The sequence below is a fragment of the Mobula birostris genome, chromosome 1 (assembly GCF_030028105.1).
Source record: "Mobula birostris isolate sMobBir1 chromosome 1, sMobBir1.hap1, whole genome shotgun sequence".
NCBI classification, from domain to species: Eukaryota; Metazoa; Chordata; class Chondrichthyes; order Myliobatiformes; family Myliobatidae; genus Mobula; species Mobula birostris.
This window is the reverse complement of record NC_092370.1, coordinates 23,958,629-23,980,159: the sequence shown is the minus strand read 5'-3', so window position 1 is coordinate 23,980,159 and position 21,531 is coordinate 23,958,629. Positions and strand designations below refer to the sequence as shown.

The window sequence follows — 21,531 nt, the reverse complement described above, 5'->3', positions numbered from 1 at the left end:
TTGATTGAAGCGCTTAATGTACTGTTTTTCCTCAGATGTATTTATAGTCTTGGAGTGCATAATAGGGTATGAATAATTAATAGGAACTTTTTCTCACAGAATAAAATGAGGATGAGATGGTAGAGGCCAGAGGCACTGAATGTGATGAGACTGAATGGCTAGAATTGTTTGTCAGTGAATTATACCAAATGGTCCGAAGATGCTAATGACATATGGAATTCAAGAGCTGGGTTATGTTGGCTACTGTAAGGTGGTTGTGCAGGAACCCAATAAATTGGAGTATGACCCAGCCTTGGAAAAACATTTTGTTTCAGTGTGTATCCAAAGTTCAAAGTAAATTTATTATCAAAGTATGTAATGTCACAATAAATTGCCCTGACATTCATTTCCTTGCAAGCATTCACAGTAGAACAAAGAAATATAATAGAATCAATGAAAAACTACACACAGAGAAAGACTGACAAACCAATGTGCAAAGGAAGATAAGCTGGAAAACAAAAGAAACAAATAATAAACAAGCTAGTAAGTTGGTTGGGGTCAATCGTGGATTTTGTGTCCTAGCTGTCTGCATCAAAGTCGATGCACAAGCCAGGGCAGTACGATATGGAGAGCAAACTATTGCCCATGTAGTAGACTACTGCTCTCCAAACAGCTGATGAATCCAAAGGAGCGGCTGAGTCTAATACAGTTTGGCACCAGCGGCGTCGCAGGACTGGCAGTCAAGGGATGCTGACGATTTTTCCTTAGGGCTTACTCCCAAAGCCTTTCCCATAGCTGCAAGGCAGTGGAGGTTTGAGATCAGTGTTTTCCTTCTAAACGAGCTGCCAACCACAGCTGGCGAGCTCCATTTGCCAAAAGTGACTGGTTTTAAGGTGCCAGTGACCCACTTTCCCCCTCAATCAGTAAAAATCGTTCTGCCGGGCTGGTAACTAAGCCTGGGTGAAAGTAGGAGCTGGTCTTGGTTGCCAGAGGCTATTTGAGACACATGCCATTGGGAGCCTTTAATAGGTAGTGGGAGCTTATCCCCACTAACACCCCTCCCCCTCCCCAGCGATGAGAACCTGAGCAATCAAATAAACAAACAAATAATAGATAAATAAAACTGAGAACTTGGGTTGTAGAGTCATTGAAAGTAAGTGGATAAGTTGTGTAATCAGTTTAGTGCTGAGGTGAGTGTAAGTTATCCACGCTGGTTCAGGAGCCTGATGATTGAAGGGTAACATCTGTTCCTGAAGCTGGTGGTGTGGGACCTGATGCTCTTGTACCACCTCCCCCACTGCTATCCGTGTTTCCTAGTATCTTCACTTCAAGTCAACTTGTTGCATAGCAATGAGAAGTGGAAACCTTGGTTCATTTTGTTGTTTCTTACTTAGCTGGGTTCCTTGCTTCTCCTTGCCTCGGGGCTATTGAGATTTGTTATTGTACCTTGACCATGATTAGCTAACTCGGCAGCTTGGGAATTGTACTTCTATGTGGTGTAATATTTCAAGCCCACACTATTGAGAGAGCTAAGTTTATGTCCCTGTGGGACATATTGTGATAATCATTCTGTTAGTTTTCTGAGTGTATCATCCTTTAAGTATATACTCATTTGGCTTTCAGCTTTACGTGAATTCATTTGTCCAATAGGAAAGAGAGTTATATTATCAAATTCAGATGATCCATTCTCTTTTTCTAAATGACCTACCATGTAAATGTCACCAACTATATACTAACACACGAATTTTTAAAGCCCTTTTACCAAGATATGGTCACTGATGTCATTGTGTAACAGACTGGGCAACAAAAGAGGTACATCCCTCGCGATCGGATTTCTTCCTGGTGCATTAAGTTGAATAGCTGCAGTAGAATGAATAGAGCAGAGTAACATAATCCTTTCGATTTTCTGATTAGTGACAGCTACAGTAGCTTTGGTAGGCAGGTTTGATTTATTGAAATCTAGGCACCATCCCGTAAAACAGTACTGGATCTTGCTGCATTTAAAAAAAATCCAGTGCTGCTGTAAAATTTCTTCAGAACAAAAGTCTTGTCAAAAAGCAAGTTTATGAATTTTATTTGGAGAATAGATCTCCACTTCATTGGCTTTTTAACAGACACCGAAGAAGGAATATTAAAGTGCCATTTAAATTGTACTCATTAGTAGCAATGATTTTGGAAATCAGTAGCCATCGTAGCCCCCCCGGCCAGCCTCAGGGTCGCTTGGCTCGCTGTCATCTAGGGAAACAGCCCTTGGCCCCGCCAAACTGGGGAATCAGTTTGTGTGGATGCTGTGTGATGTACTCCACCCCGCCCAAATAACAGACAATACACCAGATACGATTAAATGGTTTACAGTTTATAGATATTACTGGAACTATATAATAGAGAATAAAATATAAAAGGAAAATAAAAGGCGCCACACTTACCAAAGTTCAATCTCTTCGTGCACAAACAGTTGGAGCTCAGGACCCTTCTTCTTCACCCTGCGACCCCTCGGACCACCTCGACCGGCCACCTGGGACCAACAACGGTGGTCGACCAGACGCTCCACATGAGTCCGTCTCTGTCTCCTCGCCGAACGCCCTCCTTGGGGTCCGACCCCGTTAGCGGACTCACAGCACCTGGTCCATCCTCTGTCTCTCTCTCCTGCCTTCTGCCTCCAAAACCCCGCACATACAAATCTTCCAGATACACCAAAATCATAACAACTATCCCAATTGGTTCTTAACATTTTCTTATCACTGCCTAACCCAAAACAAGCTGCTAGCTCAAAAAACTTACTCAGCGTTTAACATAAGAGGAGCATTCCCAAGTATAACACAACAAAGAAGCCATTTTAATTAGCCTACGCAGTAACATAAGAGACAAAACCCCCTACACTATGATTTTAAAATACAGAAGATTTATTTTTCTCCATTTTTAGTAAGTGAAGTTTTCAATAATTAGAAGGAAAATTCTGTTGACTAAGAATTTATTGAAGTCACTGAATTTATAGCGCACCCTTTATGATGTAATGAATACGGTATTACTTATTTTAACTTGACATATAAGCTGTTAATCATGTTTCTTTGAGAAGTATTGATCCATTCATGTAAAGTGCCTTTGGATATTGGTGACTTTCTTGCTTTGCTCATAGATACCATCAACTCAACTGTTTCTGGAATAATAATGCAGAAAATGTTAAATAATTCAGTCCTTGGAAATATACAGTTTCTTTGCCATTTTTTTTGTGATTGTTTGTTTCTCTTTTGACCAGTCTTTTATCAGACAAGTAGCAAAGTGCAACAACATAAACACGGTATTGGCAACATCAGCTTTGTTTATTTTCTGAAACAATGTTTGTACCGGTGCCATTGGGCATAGCAATTTCCCCATTCCACCACAGGCTACACCAACAGTACAATATATCTCATGTCTAGGCTGTGAAATTGTGCCAAAACACTGGGTTCCTATTTTAGAAGTCATACAGTGTTATTCTTATCTGTTTGTTTCTTTCTTAGACTCAAATTTTCAGGTAACTGCCAAACCCTAGGAACTTTCTGCAAAAGGCCATTGGTCAAGATGGGTGTTCCAAACACACTGCTTCATCAACCCAGTGCACTGAAATTCAAAGTAAATTTATTATCCAAGTACACATAGATCTTCATATACAACCCTGAGATTCACTTTCTTGTGGGTATACTCAGCAGATTCATAGAATAACAGGATCAGTGAAAGATCAACCAGAATGCTGAAGACAATAAACTGTGCAAATGCAAATATAATGGTAATAAATACCAAGAGCATGTGATAATGTGACTTAAAAAGTCCTTAAAAGTGAGATCATTGGTTGTGGGAACATTTCAATCAAGAAAGTGTAGTTATCCCCTTTTATTCAAGTTCCTGATAGTTGAGGGGTAGTAGCTGTTCTTGAATCTTGCAGTGTGAGCCTTGTGGGTTGTGTACCTTCTACCTGATGGGAGCAGCGAGAAGAGAATGGTGGTAGGAATCTCTGATGATGGATGCTGCATTCTTGTAATAGCATTTCATGTAGGTGTGCTCAGTGCTTGAGAGGGCTTTACCCACAATGTACTGGGCCAAATCCACTACCTTCTGTGGAATTCAAAGGTATTTTGCTGAGCAGGGAAAAAAAAATTGTGACAATGAATTGGAGAACTTTGGTGATACCTATAGTGTCCATAAATGGTTAATGTGTGTTGCTTGTTAAACTACTATAGAATTAAACATTTTTCAGTGATTAAAAACCAGGTTCTCTTACAATTGTTCTCCAAGCAATGCTGCATATCTGAATTAAAATGATCCACAAATGTATTCTTTATAAGCACATAAGGAACTGACCAAACAGAATGGTGAGCCTGCTCTGATATTTAATTAGCCTGGAAATAGACATCAATTGAGCATTTGTTTCCTTTTAGATATAGAATTCCAGTCCATCAGCAATAGAAGTATCTGCTCATTGGTGCAAATCTCGAGACTCTGCTCTGATTATAAATCACCCATGCAAGGAGAGAGCACCTCAGTTTGCTACTCTCTCTTAGGACATATGCTTATATGAATCAGAAAAAGTAGTAGTCCACCATTTGATGAGGTCATGGTTAATTTAACTATAACCTCGAACAAGTCTACTTTTGCTCTTTAGCCTCTGTCTGTATGCAGGTAGGAAGAGATCCAAGTGATCAGATTTACCAAAGTGTGGTCTGGGCATGAAATGATAGGTACGCCCCTTAAAACTAATCAATAAGCTTCAAGACCTTGGCCTCAAAACCTCCTTGTGCAATTGGATATGGGATTTCCTCACTTGCAGAACCCAGTCAGTTTGGGTTAGCAATGACATCTCCTCCTCCATCTCCATCAGCACAGGTGCGCCACAAGACTGTGTGCTTAAACCCCCGCTCTACTTGCTTTACACTTATGACTGACTGTGTGGCTAAGCACAGCTCATGCCATATTCAGATTTGCTGATGACCACTGTCATAGGCCGAGCCAAAGGTAGTGACGAATCAGCATATAGGAGGAAGATTAAAAATCTGGCTGAATGGTGCCACAACAACAACTTCTTACTCAATGTCAGCAAAACCAAGGAGTTGGTTATTGACTTCAGAAGGAGGTCAATAAGCCAGACCTCCTCAGAGGTAGAGAGGATCAGCAACTTTACTTTTCTTGGTGTTGTTATTTGGGAGGACCTGTCCTGCGCAATTATGAAGAAAGCATGGCAGCGCTTCTACTTCCTTTGGAGCTTGCATCGAATCGTATGATGTGTAAAACTTTGACGAACTTCACTCATCTTCACTTGTTTCATCATTTAGATGTCCCCACAACATATGGACTCACTTTCAAGGACTCTTCATCTCATATTTTCATTATTTATTGCTTTTTTTTATATTATTATTTCTTTCTTTTTGTAGTGCACACTGGTTGAAAGCCCAAGTTGGTGTGGTCTTTCATTGATTCTCATGGCTATTATTCTATTATTGATTTATTGCGTATGCCTGCAAATAAATCTCAAGGTTGTACATGTACATTGTTAATAAACTTACTTTGAACCTTGAATCTATTCCGGTCAACCAGCAGTTATATTCCCCTCCACCGGCTTGACACACAAGTACCTATTGAACGCTACTTTAAAAATACTGAAAGCCCTTTCAGGAAGAGGGTTCCAAAGACATGATCACCAAGACAAAAATGTTGCTTCATCTCTATATTAAATGATTAATCTATATTAAACATTATTTTTAAACAAATATTGCAACTTCTTGATTCTCCCACCTTGCCAATAGTCCTTGATTCCTTTTGTTTCAATTCCCTCCTCACACTTATAAGCTCCAATAAACTCAAGTCTAGCCTGTTCAACCGTTCTGCATAAGGTGATCCATGCTATTTCCACCAGCATTTTGTGTGTGTTGCTTGAATTTACAGCATCTGCAGATTTCCTCATGTTTGCCATGCTATTTCTTATTCTCATTTCCTCTTAAATGCAATGAGTTGTACATTTTAGCTACATCATTTAGTGGCACATTTCAAAATCGGGCTGTGGATTAAATACATGATTTCTGAATTGCTTACATCTGTATCTTATGTTTCTGACCTTTACCTTTTCCTTCAAAGACATGGAAGCATCTTTGCTTGGAATTTCACCTCCAGTCCACGGTGTCTAACATGCTACATAGTAGCAATTGTATGCTTTATTTTTTTTTACTTCTGAAGCCCTCTACTACCAATGGATTCATTTCTGGGCATGTCTACAGTACATCTTTGTCTGTCCCCCTTTGTATTCCCTTCCATAACAAAAGGGGCTCCAGAATGTAAGCAACACACATCAAAGTTGCTGGCGAATGCAGCAGGCCAGGCAGCATCTCTAGGAAGAGGTACAGTCGACGTTTCGGGCCGAGACCCTTCGTCAGGACTAACTGAAAGAAGAGCTAGTAAGAGATATGAAAGTGGGAGGGGGAGGGGGAGATCCGAAATGATAGGAGAAGACAGGAGGGGGAGGGATGGAGCCAAGAGCTGGACAGGTGATTGGCAAAAGGGATATGAGAGGATCATGGGACAGGAGGCTCAGGGAGAAGGAAAAAGTGGGGGGGGGGGAACCCAGGGACAAGGGGTATAGTCAGAGTGACAGAGGGAGAAAAAGGAGAGAGAGAAAAAGAATGTGTGTATATAAATAAATAACGGATGGGGTACGAGGGGGAGTTGGGGCATTAGCGGAAGTTAGAGAAGTCACTGTTCATGCCATCAGGTTGGAGGCTACCCAGGCGGAATATAAGGTGTTGTTCCTCCAACCTGAGTGTGGCTTCATCTTTACAGTAGAGGAGGCCGTGGATAGACATGTCAGAATGGGAATGGGATGTGGAATTAAAATGTGTGGCCACTGGGAGATCCTGCTTTCTCTGGCGGACAGAGCGTAGGTGTACAGCAAAACGATCTCCCAGTCTGCGTCGGGTCTCACCAATATATAGAAGGCCACATCGGGAGCACCGGACGCAGTATATCACCCCAGCCGACTCACAGGTGAAGTGTCGCCTCACTTGGAAGGACTGTCTGGGTCCCTGAATGGTGGTAAGGGAGGAAGTGTAAGGACATGTGTAGTACTTGTTCTGCTTACAAGGATAAGTGCCAGGAGGGAGATCAGTGGGGAGAGATGGGTGTGACCAATGGACGAGGGAGTCGCGTAGGGAGCGATCCCTGCGGAAAGCAGAGAGAGTGGGGAGGGAAAGATGTGCTTAGTGGTGGGATCCCGTTGGAGGTGGCGGAAGTTATGGAGAATAGTATGTTGGACCCGGAGGCTGGTTGGGTGGTAGGTGAGGACCAGGGGAACCCTATTCCTAGTGGGGTGGCGGGAGGATGGAGTGAGAGCAGATGTGCGTGAAATGGGGGAGATGCGTTTGAGAGCAGAGTTGATGGTGGAGGAAGGGAAGCCTCTTTCTTTAAAAAAGGAGGACACCTCCCTCGTCCTGGAATGAAAAGCCTCATCCTGAGAGCAGATGCGGCGGAGACGGAGGAATTGCGAGAAGGGGATAGCATTTTTGCAAGAGACAGGGTGAGAAGAGGAATAGTCCAGATAGCTGTGAGAGTCAGTAGGCTTATAGAAGACATCAGTAGATAAGCTGTCTCTAGAGATAGAGACAGAAAGATCACGAAAGGGGAGGGAGGTGTCGGAAATGGCCCAGGTAAACTTGAGGGCAGGGTGAAAGTTGGAGGCAAAGTTAATGAAGTCAATGAGCTCAGCATGCGTGCAGGAAGCAGCGCCAATGCAGTCGTCAATGTAGCAAAGGAAAAGAGGGGGACAGATACCAGAATAGGTTTGGAACATAGATTGTTCCACAAAGCCAACAAAAAGCCAGAATGTTCGGGCTTCCTTCATAATTAAACTTTACAGTGTTGACATCATTTTATTGTTATCTTCCCTAATAACTTTTCTGTTATCTTCCCTGATATGTTTTAAATAGGTGAAAATGTCATGTCCATCTACTTTTTAAACCTGGACAACAGATTTCTTTCACGTAGATTGTTACATTCATAGTTTTTTTAGGTTGTGGAAGAAAATGAGTTTGGGCAGTTTCAATGGGCTCCTTATTGGCCGCAAGAGATTACTGGAATTAAGAAATGCGTTACTGCTGTAGAAGGTTTCTCCCAGCCCAGTACTTGTCATCTTAAAAAATTTTTTAAGGGGTAGGCTTGGCTTGAAGTAATTAAAGTAATCAAAACAGCTTGTTACTTTTATGTCTCCTGGTTTGGGCTAATGTCCTGGTAGTTTACCGCTTTCAATTGAACTTTGCAGCATCTGTTTTTATAGTATTATTACAGGTGTCCCCCGCTTTTCAAACGTTCGCGTTACGAAACCTCACTGTAACGAAAGACCTACATTAGTACCCTGTTTTCGCTAACAGAAGGTGTTTTCACTGTTACGAAAAAAGCAGCACGCGCCCCGAGCAGCCGCTCTCCCCCGGATTCGGAACTGCATTCTCACGGGCATTGCTTAAACACGTGCCTGTGAGCAGCCGTTTGCAAGGTGAGTTCTAAGGTATCGGAAAAGCCTGAAAGAGCTCGTAAGGGTGTTACACTTAGCGTAAAACCAGGCATAATTAAGCGTTTCAGTCGTGGTGAACAAAGTAAGGACTTAGTGAGTTTGGCTTGTGGAAGCTGACAAACATGATGTTGAAGAGGTTTTGGCATCCCATGACCAAGAACTGATAGATGAAGAGCTGATGCAATTTGAAGAGGAAAGGATAACAATCGAAACCGACTGAGTAATGATAAAGTACGACTTTAATTTTGAAAGGGTACGTCGGTTTAGGGGATATTTGCAGAATGGTTTGAGTGCTTACAAAGAACTGTATGATAGAAAAATGTGCGAGGCTAAGCAGTCAAGCAAGCCTTCCACATCAGCCCCAGCAGACGATGAACCTCGACCTTCGACACTGAGGCGGGCAGTCATGGGAGAAGATGAGCTGCCTGCTCTAATGGAAACAGACGATGAGATGACACCCCAGTGTCCCACCACCCCAACACCCAGGCCGCGGACAGACACCGATTCGCAGAGAATGCAGCAGTAGCCGGGAGACACACGGCACACCTTTAAGAAAAAAGCCGAAATAAACATGCTAATTAATTAGGTACTGCCCGACATGTAATTGTCGGCCCAGATCAGAGGCGATGCAATTGGCAATCGGCTCTGATCTGGGCCGAAAGTTACGTGCCGGGCGGCACCTAATTAATTAGCATGTTTATTTCGGCTTTTTTCTTTAAGATGTGCTGTGTGCCTCCCGGCTACCGCTGTACCATTGCGTGCTTCGCGGCAATGTATCGGGTCGCTGCCCGGAGGGTGGGGACCACTGCACCACCCCAATCTGCGACGACTCAGTCTAACACACCACTATCAGTGTGCTCCGCGCTTTCCCAATTCCAGTAAGTGATACTACACTGTACATACGTTATTTCTACTTTATATCGGCTGTGTATTTTTACGTGTTATTTGGTATGATTTGGCAGCTTCACAGCTTAAAGGTTACTGGAGAGCGCTTGTGTAAGATTTTTTGCTGACGGCGCTTATGTAAGATTTCCACTATGGAGAACAGTTCAGGCAATGATTGTGGAAAAGTACTTCTACTTTATATAAGCTGTGTATTTGTCATATCATTCCTGCTTTTACTATATGTTACTGTAATTTTAGATTTTATGTGTTTTGGGTCTGCGAACGCTCACAAAATTTTCCCATATAAATAAATGGTAATCACTTCTTTGCTTTACGACATTCCGGCTTACGAACCGTTTCATAGGAACGCTCTACCTTCGGATGGCGGGGGAAACCTGTATACGATTTATCGTATAGTATAGATTTTAAGTGGAGACTATTCCTCAAACACCAAAGGCATCTGCAGCAATCTGCTTTACAACCTTTGTTATATATCCTTTGCTTACTGCTGAATTGTTTAACACTTGTTTGACCGGTCAGATAGTTATTTGAATAAAATAATTTGTTCAGTCCCCATATATTCAGTTTTTCTTATCACTATGCTGTGTTTATAAAAGTTCAGTTTCCTGTGAAGAGTACAGGTAACAAGTTTCTCTATTTCAAAAACATTTCATGACTAATCCTATTGCCTATTCCTCCTGTAACTTCACAATGGTATGTTTATTCATGTCTGTTTTTGCATCTGTATAGATGTCTTTGCTAAAGACAATGTTATTATCTTCCTGTAGTTCAGATTCACTGTGCATGAAAGTATTTCTCTTATTCTGTTTGTGACTTCTGTTACCAGAGATGCTGCTTGAAGAGACGTCATTTTTTCAGTTGATCATGTGCCTTAAGGTTGTTATAGCTGGGGGTGGTAATGGGACAAGTTCTCACTACCTGTTAAATGCTTCCATGGTGTGTGCCTTAAATAGCCTCTGACAACCAAGTCCAGCATCTGCCTTATGTGTGACTTAGCTTCTAAGCCTGGCAGAACTGTTTCTACTGACAGGAGAAGGGGCAAAGCAGGTTACTGGCGCCTTAAAACCAGTCACTTCAGGCAGATGGGGCTCTTCAGCCGTAGTTGGCAGCTCCTCAAGGAGAAGGAAAATTGATCTCAAACCTCCACTGCTTCGCGTCTATACCTACTCATGGTGAAGGCTTTGGGAGTAAACCGCAAGGGAACAATCCGGAGCTGGAGACCCTAAGACAATCGTACATTGAGTTCAATGCTGACTCGCAACTCCTGCGATGTTGCTGGTTCCAATCTGTGTCGGTCTCTGCTGTTCCTTTGGATTCATCAGATGCATGAAGATGGGGAGCTTGCTACATTGGTAACAGCTTGCTCTCCATATTGTACTATCCAGGCTTGTGTATCTAGGCAGCCAGGATGCAACATCCATGGTCAACCCTGACTGACAGAGGCCTCACTCACTCACGTGCCAGTATTCTGTACACTATAGCGCATCACATCCGTTAGTCTTGCAGGACCATGGATCTGCGCCTGGAAAGTCTTGCTTCAGTCTGTGTTGGTAGAGCAGCGTCTGTTGTGGCTGTAGAGGCCCACACAGGAGTGATAGTCTCATCTGCAGTGACTGCACTTGAAGGCGCTGTCCTCCAGTGTTGTCTTGGTGCTGTTTTTTCGGCAAGTGTGCTTTTCTTTAGCATCAAGCCTCAGCTTCTCTTCTCTTTTTAGCCCTCCGCGTAGTTCCAGCCTCCAGCAAGAGCAATCGCTTGCAATGTCCTCCCACCTCGCGACGTTCATGTTCAGTGACTTCATGTCTCTCTTGCAGACATCTTTGAAACGAAGATGGGGCTGCCCTTGTGCTCTCTGGCTGGAGGCCAGTTCCCTGTACAGCAGGTCTTTGGGGATCCTCCTGTCTGACATGCAGTGTACGTGGCCCAGCCAGCGGAGACGGCGTTGTTGGAGCAGGGTGAAGAGGCTGAGTATCTGGGTGCGGGCCAGGACCTCGTTGGTGACTCGGTCAGTCCACTTGATGTCCAGAGTGCACCTCAGGCTGCAAAGGTGGAAGGCGTTGAGACGCTGCTCTTGTTTGGAGTAGAGGCTCCAGGTCTCGCTGCCGTAAATCAGTGTGCTGAGGACGCAGACCCTGTGGACTGCAACCTTGGTGTGCGTCATCAGCTTTCTATTCTCCCAGACTCTCTTTGTCAGCCTGGCGAATGTTGAGGCTGCTGGTCCGATCCGTCTGTTGATTTCAGGGTCTAGGGAGAGGCTATCCGTGATGGTGGAGACCAGGTATGTAAACTCGTGAACTACCTCCAGCTCGTAGTTGTTGATGGTAATGGCAGGGGGGTGCTCAACGCCTTGGCCCAACACGTTGGTCTTCTTCAGGCTGATGGTCAAGCTGAAGTCCTGGCAGGCTCTTGAGAAGCTGTCCATGAGGCGTTGCAGTTGCTCTTCAGAGTGTGTTGCCAATGCCACGTCGTCTGCAAACAACATGTCCCCGATGAGTACTTCACGAACCTTGGTTTTCGCCCTCAGCTGGGACAGACTGAACAGCCTCCCATCAAATCTGGTGTGGAGGTAGACACCATCAGTTGATGTTCCGAAGGCGTGCTTCAGCATGACTGCAAAGAAGATGCCGAACAGGGCGGGGGCAAGCACACAGCCCTGCTTCACACTGCTGCGGATGTTGAAGGCCTCCGAAGAAGAGCTGTCAAGAGCTGCCCTTCATGTCTGTGTGGAATGACTGAACTATCCTGAGGAGCCTGGGGGGACAACCAATCCTGGCGAGGATTTTGAACAGGCCGTCTCTGCTCATGAGGTTGAAGGTCTTCGTGAGGTCAATGAAAACAACGTACAGTGGTTGTATTTGCTCTTTGCATTTCTCTTGTAGCTGTCGAAGGGAGAAGATCGTGTCAATTGTGGAGCGTTCTGACCTGAAACCACACTGAGACTCGGGATATACCTTTTCGGCTATTTTCTGCAGTCTGTTCAGGACCACGCGGGTGAAGGCCTTCCCAACGATGCTCAGCAAGGAGATTCCCCTGTAGTTGTTACAGTCGCTTCTGTCGCCTTTGTTCTTATATAGGGTGACAATGTTGCAGTCTCTCATGTCTTGTGGCATTGCTCCCTCTATCCAGCACTGGCACAGTAGTTCGTGCAGGTTGTTTAGCAGGACGCCCTTTGCGCACTTGATGGCCCCAGTGGGCAGGCTGTCGATGGCTTTACTCAGCTGTTCGGCAGTCGGTAATGCATCCAGTTCCTCCATGACAGGCAGGCATTCCACGGCGTCTAGCGCGCTGACTGAGATGCTGCCTTCTCTAAAGAAGAGTTCAGAGTAATGCTCCACCCATCTGTCCATCTGCTTGCCTTTGTCTTTGATGGTCTCACCTGTTATGGTTTTCAGTGGTGCAGTCTTGCTCTGGGTTGGACCGATGGCTTTCTTGATCCCCTCGTGCACTCCACGGATGTTGCCGGTGTCAAATGATAACGAAAGCCTCCACATAGTTGCAGCTAGTAGTCATTTGCACAGCGTCTGGCTGTTTCCTGAGCCTTGCTTCTTGCTGCCCTTAGCGCTTGCAGTGTTGCCTGGGTGGGGTGGCGTTTGTGCTCTAGTAGTGCATCATGCTTTACCTCAATGACAGCGGTGAGCTTACAGTCCTGTGTCTTGCCCCGTTTTTTCCCGAAGGCCTTGAGTGCAGTGCTGTGGATAGTGTCCCTGAGAGAGTCCCATCTCTGCTGAGCATCTCCTTCTGGTGGGTCTGCAAGGAGAGCATCCTCCAGTGACTTGATGAACTCCTCCGCTTTGTCTGGGTGTTGTGTCTTATTGGCATCGATGCACTGCTTGCCTGGAGGCTTGGCGTAGTGCATTTTCTTTGGCCAAAGTCTGATCTTGCAGCAAACCAGAGAGTGATCTGTGTCACAGTTGGCACTCTGAAAGGAGCGAGTCATGAGCACGTTTCTCAGGTGACGGTGTCTTGTGATTATCAGGTCTAGCTGGTGCCAGTGTTTGGAGCGGGGATGTCGCCAAGACACTTTGTGCTGAGCTTTGGTCTGGAAGTAGGTGTTGATGACACACGATTCGTGGAGCATGCAAAGCTTGAGCAGTCATTGCCTGTTGTCATTCATGCTGCCAATCCCATGCCGCCACAGGCTGCTTGGCCAGGAGTTGTGGTCAGCACCCACTCTGGCATTGAAGTCGCCAAGTAGCAGCAACTGTTCCTGACTTGTATCATCATTGAGAGCTGGTCATAGAACTTGTCCTTTGCATCTTGTGTAGAGTAGAGGGTTGGGGCGTAGATGCTGACAAGGTTGACAGGCCCGTCGGATGTGTGGAGTCGAAGCGAGAAAATCCGCTCCGTCCCTTTCTCACTAGGCTCTACCATCTTCAGTAGCGAGTTCCTCACGGCAAAGCCGATACCATGCTCTCTGGTCTCGTCTGAGCCCTTCTCCTGCCAGAAGAAGGTATAGTCTGTCACGTAGGGTTTCCGATTCTGCGAGACGTGTCACTTGGAGCGTTGCGATGTCCACTTGGAGTCTCAACAGTTCATTGTTAATCACTGCTGTCTTGGGTGTGTCGCTGATCTCCCGAAGGTCATCTGATACACCAGTGGTCATAGTCCGTATATTCCAGCATCCTAGTCTGAGTGCTGGCTCCTTTCTTTGTCTTCTTGTGCCTGGTGCAGTGTTTACAGTCCGCAGTTCGGGCTACTTGTATCCCTAAGCTCCACGCACCCAGTGGAGCGGGTGGACTGTGGCAGGACAGCACCGAATTGGCAGGGGGCTGCCCAGCTTGAAGCGGGCGGTAGCTGTCCAGTGAGACGCGATGGTCCCTCCCTCTGTCGAAGGCAACCCCTGGCACCTTGCTCTACACCAAACGAGCACAGGCTTATAACCGGTAGACTGCTGCTTTCCGTGTTGTGCCGTTGTGGTAAGGCAACACAACACTGGAGTGTCCTCTCCAGGGCGCAGGCCTGGGCAAGGTTGTATGGAAGACCGGCAGTTGCCCACGCAGCAAGTCTCCCCTCTCCACGACACCGATGTTGTCCAAGGGAAGGGCAAGGGCCAATACAGCTTGGCACCAGTGTTGTTGCAGGAGTTGCCAGAACGAGGATGAAGGCAATGTCGGACTGCCTTAGGGACTCCAGCTCTGGATTTGTCCTCAGGGTTTACTCCTGAAGCTTTTCCCATGAGTGGGTATGGCCGCAAATCGAGTTTTCCCTCTCTCAGATGGACTGCCTTCCCAGGCTGACGAGCTCCATCTACCCGAAGCACTGGTTTTAAGGCACCAGGACCCGCCTTCACCCCTTCTGTCAGTAGAAACAGTTCCACCGACTTAGAGGCTAAGCCACATGAAGAGGCCAGGAGTTGGACTTGGTTGTCAGAGGCTATTTGAGGCGCATGCTGTGAGGAGCACTTTTAGGTAGTGGGAGCTTGTCCCCACTACCACTCCTTGGCTTGACAACCTTAGGAACCCGCATGCCGAACTTTAGGAACCCGCAACCATTCCTAAGGTTGTCAAGCTGGGGAGTGGTAGTGGGGACAAGCTCCCACTACCTAAAAGTGCTCCTCACACTATAGTAGAATGCTGCTAAAATGTAAGGGTATATTTTGTATTGTGTTTTCTTATTTCGTTTTTCAGATCCACAGGAAGATGTGATCTGATTAGTCAACCTTTGCCATTTTTCTATGTCAGTTGAACTCCACCCCCCCCCCCAGTTGGTTTCTTTTAAATTAATATTAGCCTTGTATAGTGTCTGGGTGAGAGGGGTACCAGAAAGATGTGGGAATTTAAAATAAGCCATCTGTAGACATGTAAGTGATACACATGCTATAAATTGAGCAAGCTGAACAAATTCCAATTTAGATAGGTTATCTGCCAGTAATATTGGCTGTAGCAAATTACATTTGGCATTTTTGGAATTAAATTACTTTTGTAAAGATATTGATTATATTTGGAAAAGACATACGTCCACCTGGAACTTGATTAAATAACCTGGCTAAGAACAAATTGAAGCCTTTTTGGATTTTGAGTTGAGCCGATTTTGGGCCATTTGACTGTGGTTTTGAAAATAGTGATTTTGAATATAAAATGTTCTTATATTAAAAACAATAGTTTAAAAAGTTTTCAAATTGTAGGGTTCATCAAGAATTGAAGTAGTGCTGGTAAGGACTTGAGTATTCATTATCACTACCAGGTTTTGAAACAGAAGGCTGATTTTAGTGATATTGAGCTAAGTTGATGGTGTACTGTACTACATACAGAAATGAGCTTCAGCAAACTGACACATTTTGTACTTTTTCTGAAAGTGCTATCCAATGACAATAGAAAATAATGAGCATGTTTAAACAAACCCGTGCTCCATTAACATTTTTCCATGATACTGGTGAAGAGTGGGTTATGATGCAAATATCTGATTCTTGTTCGAAAATATTTAGGCTTGTGTCTAACAGCTGCAAAAACAAGTATGTACTCGCATCTTATGAAGATTGAGTTATTTTAAAAAGCACATTGTCAACTTTTTCAAAATGTCATTTTAACATTTAGCAAGCTCCTGTTGAATATGATTGTCAGTTGATGTTTATTTTTCAAAAGGAACAAAGAAACTGTCTTAGTATTTCAAAAAGAGTTCACATATTTTAAAACCGAAGCTGTAAGACATCTGGCTTGTTGAAGCAAGTACTGATCAGGAAATTCTTGTTTGAAACTTGTAAACTGTTTTTGTTTGAAGTGCTCATCAGGTCAGGCAGCAAAGGGGGAGAGTGAAACATCAAATGTTTTAAATTGATGACCTTTCAAGCCTTATTGTACCTTCGTGCCTGGACTAGCTTTCAGAAAGATATATCCAGTTTCTTGTCCTGTTCTTTCATGATGGACTTCAAAAATTTTTCTGTTTCAAATATGCAACTGACTACTACTGCCACAGTAGTGTAGCGGTTAGTGTGATGCTCTTACTGCTAGGGGCGATGGAGTTTGTAGTTTAATTCTGACATCATCCAAAGTAGTCTGCATGTCTTCTTCGTGAATGTGTGGGTTTCTCCCAGTCCTTCAGTTTCCTCACACAGTGCAAAGACGTTTTTGTTAGTAGGTTAATTGGTTATTGTAAAGTGTTCAGTGATTAGGCTATGGTTAAGTCGGGGTTGCCGGGCAGTGTGGTTCAAAGGGCGGGAAGGACCTATTCTGTAATCCCTAAATAAAATAAAAAAATAAATATTTTGCACCTCAAAGTTTTTGCAAAATGTTTGGAAAATTACACCATCTGGGTGATCTTATTTTCTCCCCAAAGCTAACTGTTCTCATACAGTAATCAGAAGAATGTGGAGCAGTCCAGTGTTACGCCGTAATAGATATGTGCTCACCACTAATGTATCTGTTGTTGGTGACAGACCTGTGCCCACTACTGTTGTACACATCTTTTATTGTGATGGACTCATTCCCACCTACACTGCAGGGTTGATTAGAACTGAATTTCTGGGATTCAGAATAGTTTTGATCCCTGCTGCCACTTCTTTTGAGGACTTGCAGCTGCAGTGGGAGTTCAGAGAATGGTTAGCAAGTCCTGAATGTGGGAGAATAGGCATGGTAAACAGCTAGACAGAGCTGGAGAGGGGCTGAGGAGATGGATGCAAACTCGCTTTGCAAAACATATGAATTTTGACAGACTGTTCATGTACATCAAGCTGCTTCAAGGACTAATGGAAATAAAAACTTGTATATGTAGGGAGGGAATAAATATTGATACTCCATTTGATAAAACTTTTTTTTTAAATTGAGTATATCTCTTTTACCTGTTTGAGTCCATGCAGGGCTGCTGCATTGTTGCATTTGGCAAGGCCTTTGTTTGCAAAATGCTCCTTTGGCAACTTTATGAATGCTGCCCCTCAATGGCTGAAAAAATATCAGTTGTTTCTTTAGTTGCTCTGTATGTGTGCCTTTCTCACTGGTGGGTGTAGATTTGTCAACGGGCAACAGGCCTTCAGAAAGCAGTGTGGTCACAACACAGCATGTTTCATTGTTATTTCATTGTTACCCCTCTCTCTACCCAGTTATATATCTAAGGCTCTTCATCAGCTTTTTTAATCTATTAGAGGGATATTTATTTTTCTCCTTTTAGTGCTATTATTTCTGTTGAATTTGGTCATCATGTCATCCATTTTTTTCAACATAAATATGCAAGATCACATAATTATCTAGTTTGGGTATAAACACCACACAAAAACAAAACAGCCATCAAGTTGATGAGATTTTGAACCCGACCTTTGAGTCAACAGCCCAACCTTTTACTGTTATTCTGTAGGTCTTTTGTATACTGTGCGTCTGGTTCTTCTAAATTCAGTGCGACATTTCAGTCTTATGTTTAAAGTTGTATGTTGTCTTATTGTACAAGAACTGTATTCACGCCTTTATCTTGAAAACAAGGAACCTTAACCAAACCAAACTTCTGCTTGGATTTGACAGCAGCCTGGCTTGTTTCTGCAGATCAGTTTTATTCCTCAATAACCTCTTTATGTTGAACTCTCCTTTGATGGAGACTGGTTGAACCAGTTTCCAGTTGACTGTAAAACCAGTCTGACCGGCCTGTTGTGCCAACAAATTCTGGTATGATTCCCAGTCCCAGAGAATGTTCAGACCTGCTCAACCAGTTGTGAAAAGCATATTAGGTTATCCATTGCATTTGTACATATGCCTTTGCAGAATCAGACAGGCAGAGCTGAGAAGCAGCTTTCACTGTGATCAACTGTGGTCCATGTGCGTTGCCTTCTGCAATTCACTTGTAAGAGCGTAACTTCTGACAAGAACAAGATCAAATATTCATGATTACTCAGATTTTAAGTTTAAAGGTATGTGACATAATGCTTGATGTATTTTCACTTCACTTTCAATATTAAATGTGCTTGTTTGTGGTCTGAAAGATATTTTTTGGGAAGTAGAAGTAAAGGTTCTTTCTGTAAGTCTTCAAAAGGACTCATAGCTTGGTTGTGTAAAAAATATTACTTTTATCAAGAAAAGGTAATCTGTTAAGTTTCTACTTTTTTAGGATTTTTAATTTGTTACATTTACTGTGAAACATTTTGTTGAAAGTGTCTACGTAAGACACATACTCCTGAAACTCAGAAAACAAGAGTACTTCTAGCTTTTATTTGGTAATTGATTAACCAGCTGTCCAATAGCATGTGAGAAGCAGAACAGAAAGGAATGGGGGCATGTTTTGTCATGTCTAACAATACTGGAAATCTCAGCATTTTAAGTAAATTACGTCTTCTGTACTGTCGCAGAGCTCCAGTTCTGCTTCATTCAATATCTGTGGTTGTAGAACACCATTGCAGTCCATGTTGTTGTGGAGATGGCAGTGACCACATTAGTTAGACCAAGTCTTCAGGTTAATTCATTATAATTGAGCACAGGAATTGCTGGCGATGAGATTTAAGCTCTAACATATTCATTTTATTTTACTTATTTGCATGATACAGCTGACCCTGCTGACCAATCATAATGTTAATTTGATATCAGATTGTCTTTGGCAGAAGAATGCACACTGCATCTGCAAATGTTGTCTCTCCACTAATATTCTAGAATTTTATCTTGAAAGAGATTGATCTAATTTCCATACAGTGGACTGGTTTGTGTCTCCATAAAATGCAGTTTCATATCGATGGCATAAGATTGGCAAGTTTGTTCACCATAACATTCCTCCCCTTCTGGGTACCTTACCAGGTCTCTCATAACATCATGAAACCTCATTCAATTGCTGACTCAAGATGGGCTCAGATTAAAGATGACATGAGTTTGAACTTTTAACACTGACTTTGCAACATTTTCTTTTTCCCTGTTTCTTTCCGACAATTGGCAAAAACCCCAGGATTTTCCCACCTCCAGCATTCTCCTTTCTGGAATTACAAACTCCAGTTCACCTAAGATTGTTCTGGCATCTGTCAGTCTCCAGCTGCTGCTCACACAAGTTTTTAACTGCTTTCTTTACAGTGGTAAACTTTTCCATCCTTGGCCCCTGTACTCAAGGAATAATTCCAAGTCCTTTCCTTAGCCTTCCTAAAGTCTTATTTCACTTTCTCAATCTAGGAATTGCCCCATAAGTATTTAGTTTACAGATGTGATGAGCAGTTTGGGTAGCTTTGGAGAGAGTTTGCAGCTTGGGTATTTAAAAAAATAAAATATTGCGCTCAGTTATTTCTTGGAATGTTTGAGGTTGTATTTGTTCCTTTACTTGAAAGCATCCATTCATTCACCTGCAGAAGGGAGGACATTGGTGGTGGGCACTGGGAAAACATTTTCTTTTAATCTCTAAAGTATTTTTATCTCATCTGTTTGGCAGGTGAAGATTGATTTAGGTGGATGTTATTCTAACTGCAGTATGTAGCTTTGAAGATCTACATACAAACTACCATGAACAGCTCCAGCGTGAGTTGTGGGAGTCCAAGCACTGGGAGCACAACTGACACTACTGTAGATTTATTTAAGGATGTTTGGACCAAACTGAAAGAATGCCATGACAACGAAGTGCAAGGTGACTATTTCAGCTCAATTAGCATCATGCTTACTTTAAATTTCCTTGAGCAAGGTGGTCTTTATAAGGGTTTTGCTTACAATGTATTAGAAAATAATGAAATAGCAAGAGGAACTTGCTCCCTGCCCCCTTGCTCATTCCCTGTATCCCTTGCGTGCACTTTTTAACCCCTAACACCTCCCCATAATAGTAAAGGTTATCCTGTTAATTTTCGTAATTCATCAGTATTTTATCTTAAAGCCATTTTATTTTTGGGGTACTTTTTTCAATTTATGCAATTATTTCATAAATGTAATAAATAATGCTCCCTCAATTCTTTTCAATTTGCTGCCTCTAGTCTTTACACTTCTTGAAATTTTGCTTAAATTGTTTTTAAGGATTGCATATCTTTTCTAGATCAAGGAATTACTACACAGTATTATTCTTGCTGTGGCTTTGTCCACAATAAGGAATTTTTATTTATACATAAAGCAAATATCACAAGATCAGAACCAGCCATTTGGTACAATTTCTAAAGTACCAGCCAATATAGTCTGGGCCGTAGGTTTCACGGATTAATCACTGTTTATAATTGCAAACAGTTGCTGGAAATCCAAGTAGCATATACACACAATGTTGGAGGAATTCAGCATCTATGGAAAAGAGAGTTTATAATTATGGTGTTTACATATGCCTTGGGTGGTGCTGGTGCTTACACTGAATGAAAATGTTTGTTCTTTCCTTTACGGTTTGGGGAGGAATAGCAATGGAGTTAGTATTGGGATAGATTTCCAGGGAATTTCACTGTTTAAACACGGTAACCATATACTGTAAACATATACTGTGTGACATCATTTTGCAGTGTTCCTAAGGGTCTTCCTTTGCACTTTCTCAAATGAATTGGAGAATGCACACAAAAGGGTTGGGTGAGACCAGAACTAGTGGTCATGGGTTAAAGGTGAAAGATGAAGTGTTTAAGGGGAACTTCACTCAGAGGGTGGGTGAGAGTGGGGAGTGAGCTGTGGGTTCGATTTCAACATTTAAGAGAGATTTCAGTAGGTACATGGATGGGAGGGATTTGGAGGCTCGTGGTCCAGGTGTGGGTTGATGTGACTTGGCAGGATAATAGTTCGGCACAGACCTGATGATCTGATGGTCCTGTTTCTGTGCAGTCGTGTCCCATGACTCTATAAAATCTTGCTTTGTCTGTGGTCTTCAGTTTCTTCAAATAGTCCCTCAAAATAAGTAAGATGATCTTCGTTGAAGGAGATTCCAGTGGCTCGGAGCGGACTTGCTTGCTATTTTAGCATGAACAAGTTAAGTTCTTACCTCAACGTGCCTTATAGAATGCTGCTTAGGTCAAATTACGCAGTGCTGGTGAAACCATATATCACTGTGTTAAGGTATGGAACCTCATGCTTTCCCTAACCTATTGCACATCAGAATCAGGTTTATTATCGTTGTCTTTTATGATCTGAAAATTGTACAGAACAAAGACATAAATTTACTATAAATTACAAAATAAAAAGTGCTAAAAGGGAATGTGGCATGGGCCATTCAGAAATCCGATGGCAGAGATGAAGAAACACACATCAAAGTTGCTGGTGAATGCAGCAAGCCAGGCAGCATCTCTA

The 21,531-nt window shown here is 43.1% G+C and overlaps 1 protein-coding gene across 4 annotated transcripts in view; it reads left to right on the top strand.

The window, feature by feature from the left end:
• Positions 1–21,531, top strand: part of rbbp8 (retinoblastoma binding protein 8) — a 141,359-nt gene that overhangs the window by 59,661 nt on the left and 60,167 nt on the right. For 2 of the 4 annotated variants that reach the window (XM_072251472.1, XM_072251213.1), the window contains exons 1-2: positions 18,100–18,236; positions 19,727–19,918. In XM_072251472.1, the coding sequence (XP_072107573.1) occupies positions 19,798–19,918 (121 nt within the window). In that variant the 5' untranslated portion in view covers positions 18,100–18,236; positions 19,727–19,797. Of the gene's footprint in view, positions 1–18,099; positions 18,237–18,752; positions 18,776–19,726; positions 19,919–21,531 lie in introns of those variants that run through there. The other 2 variants (XM_072251388.1, XM_072251297.1) reach the window with 2 other exon arrangements.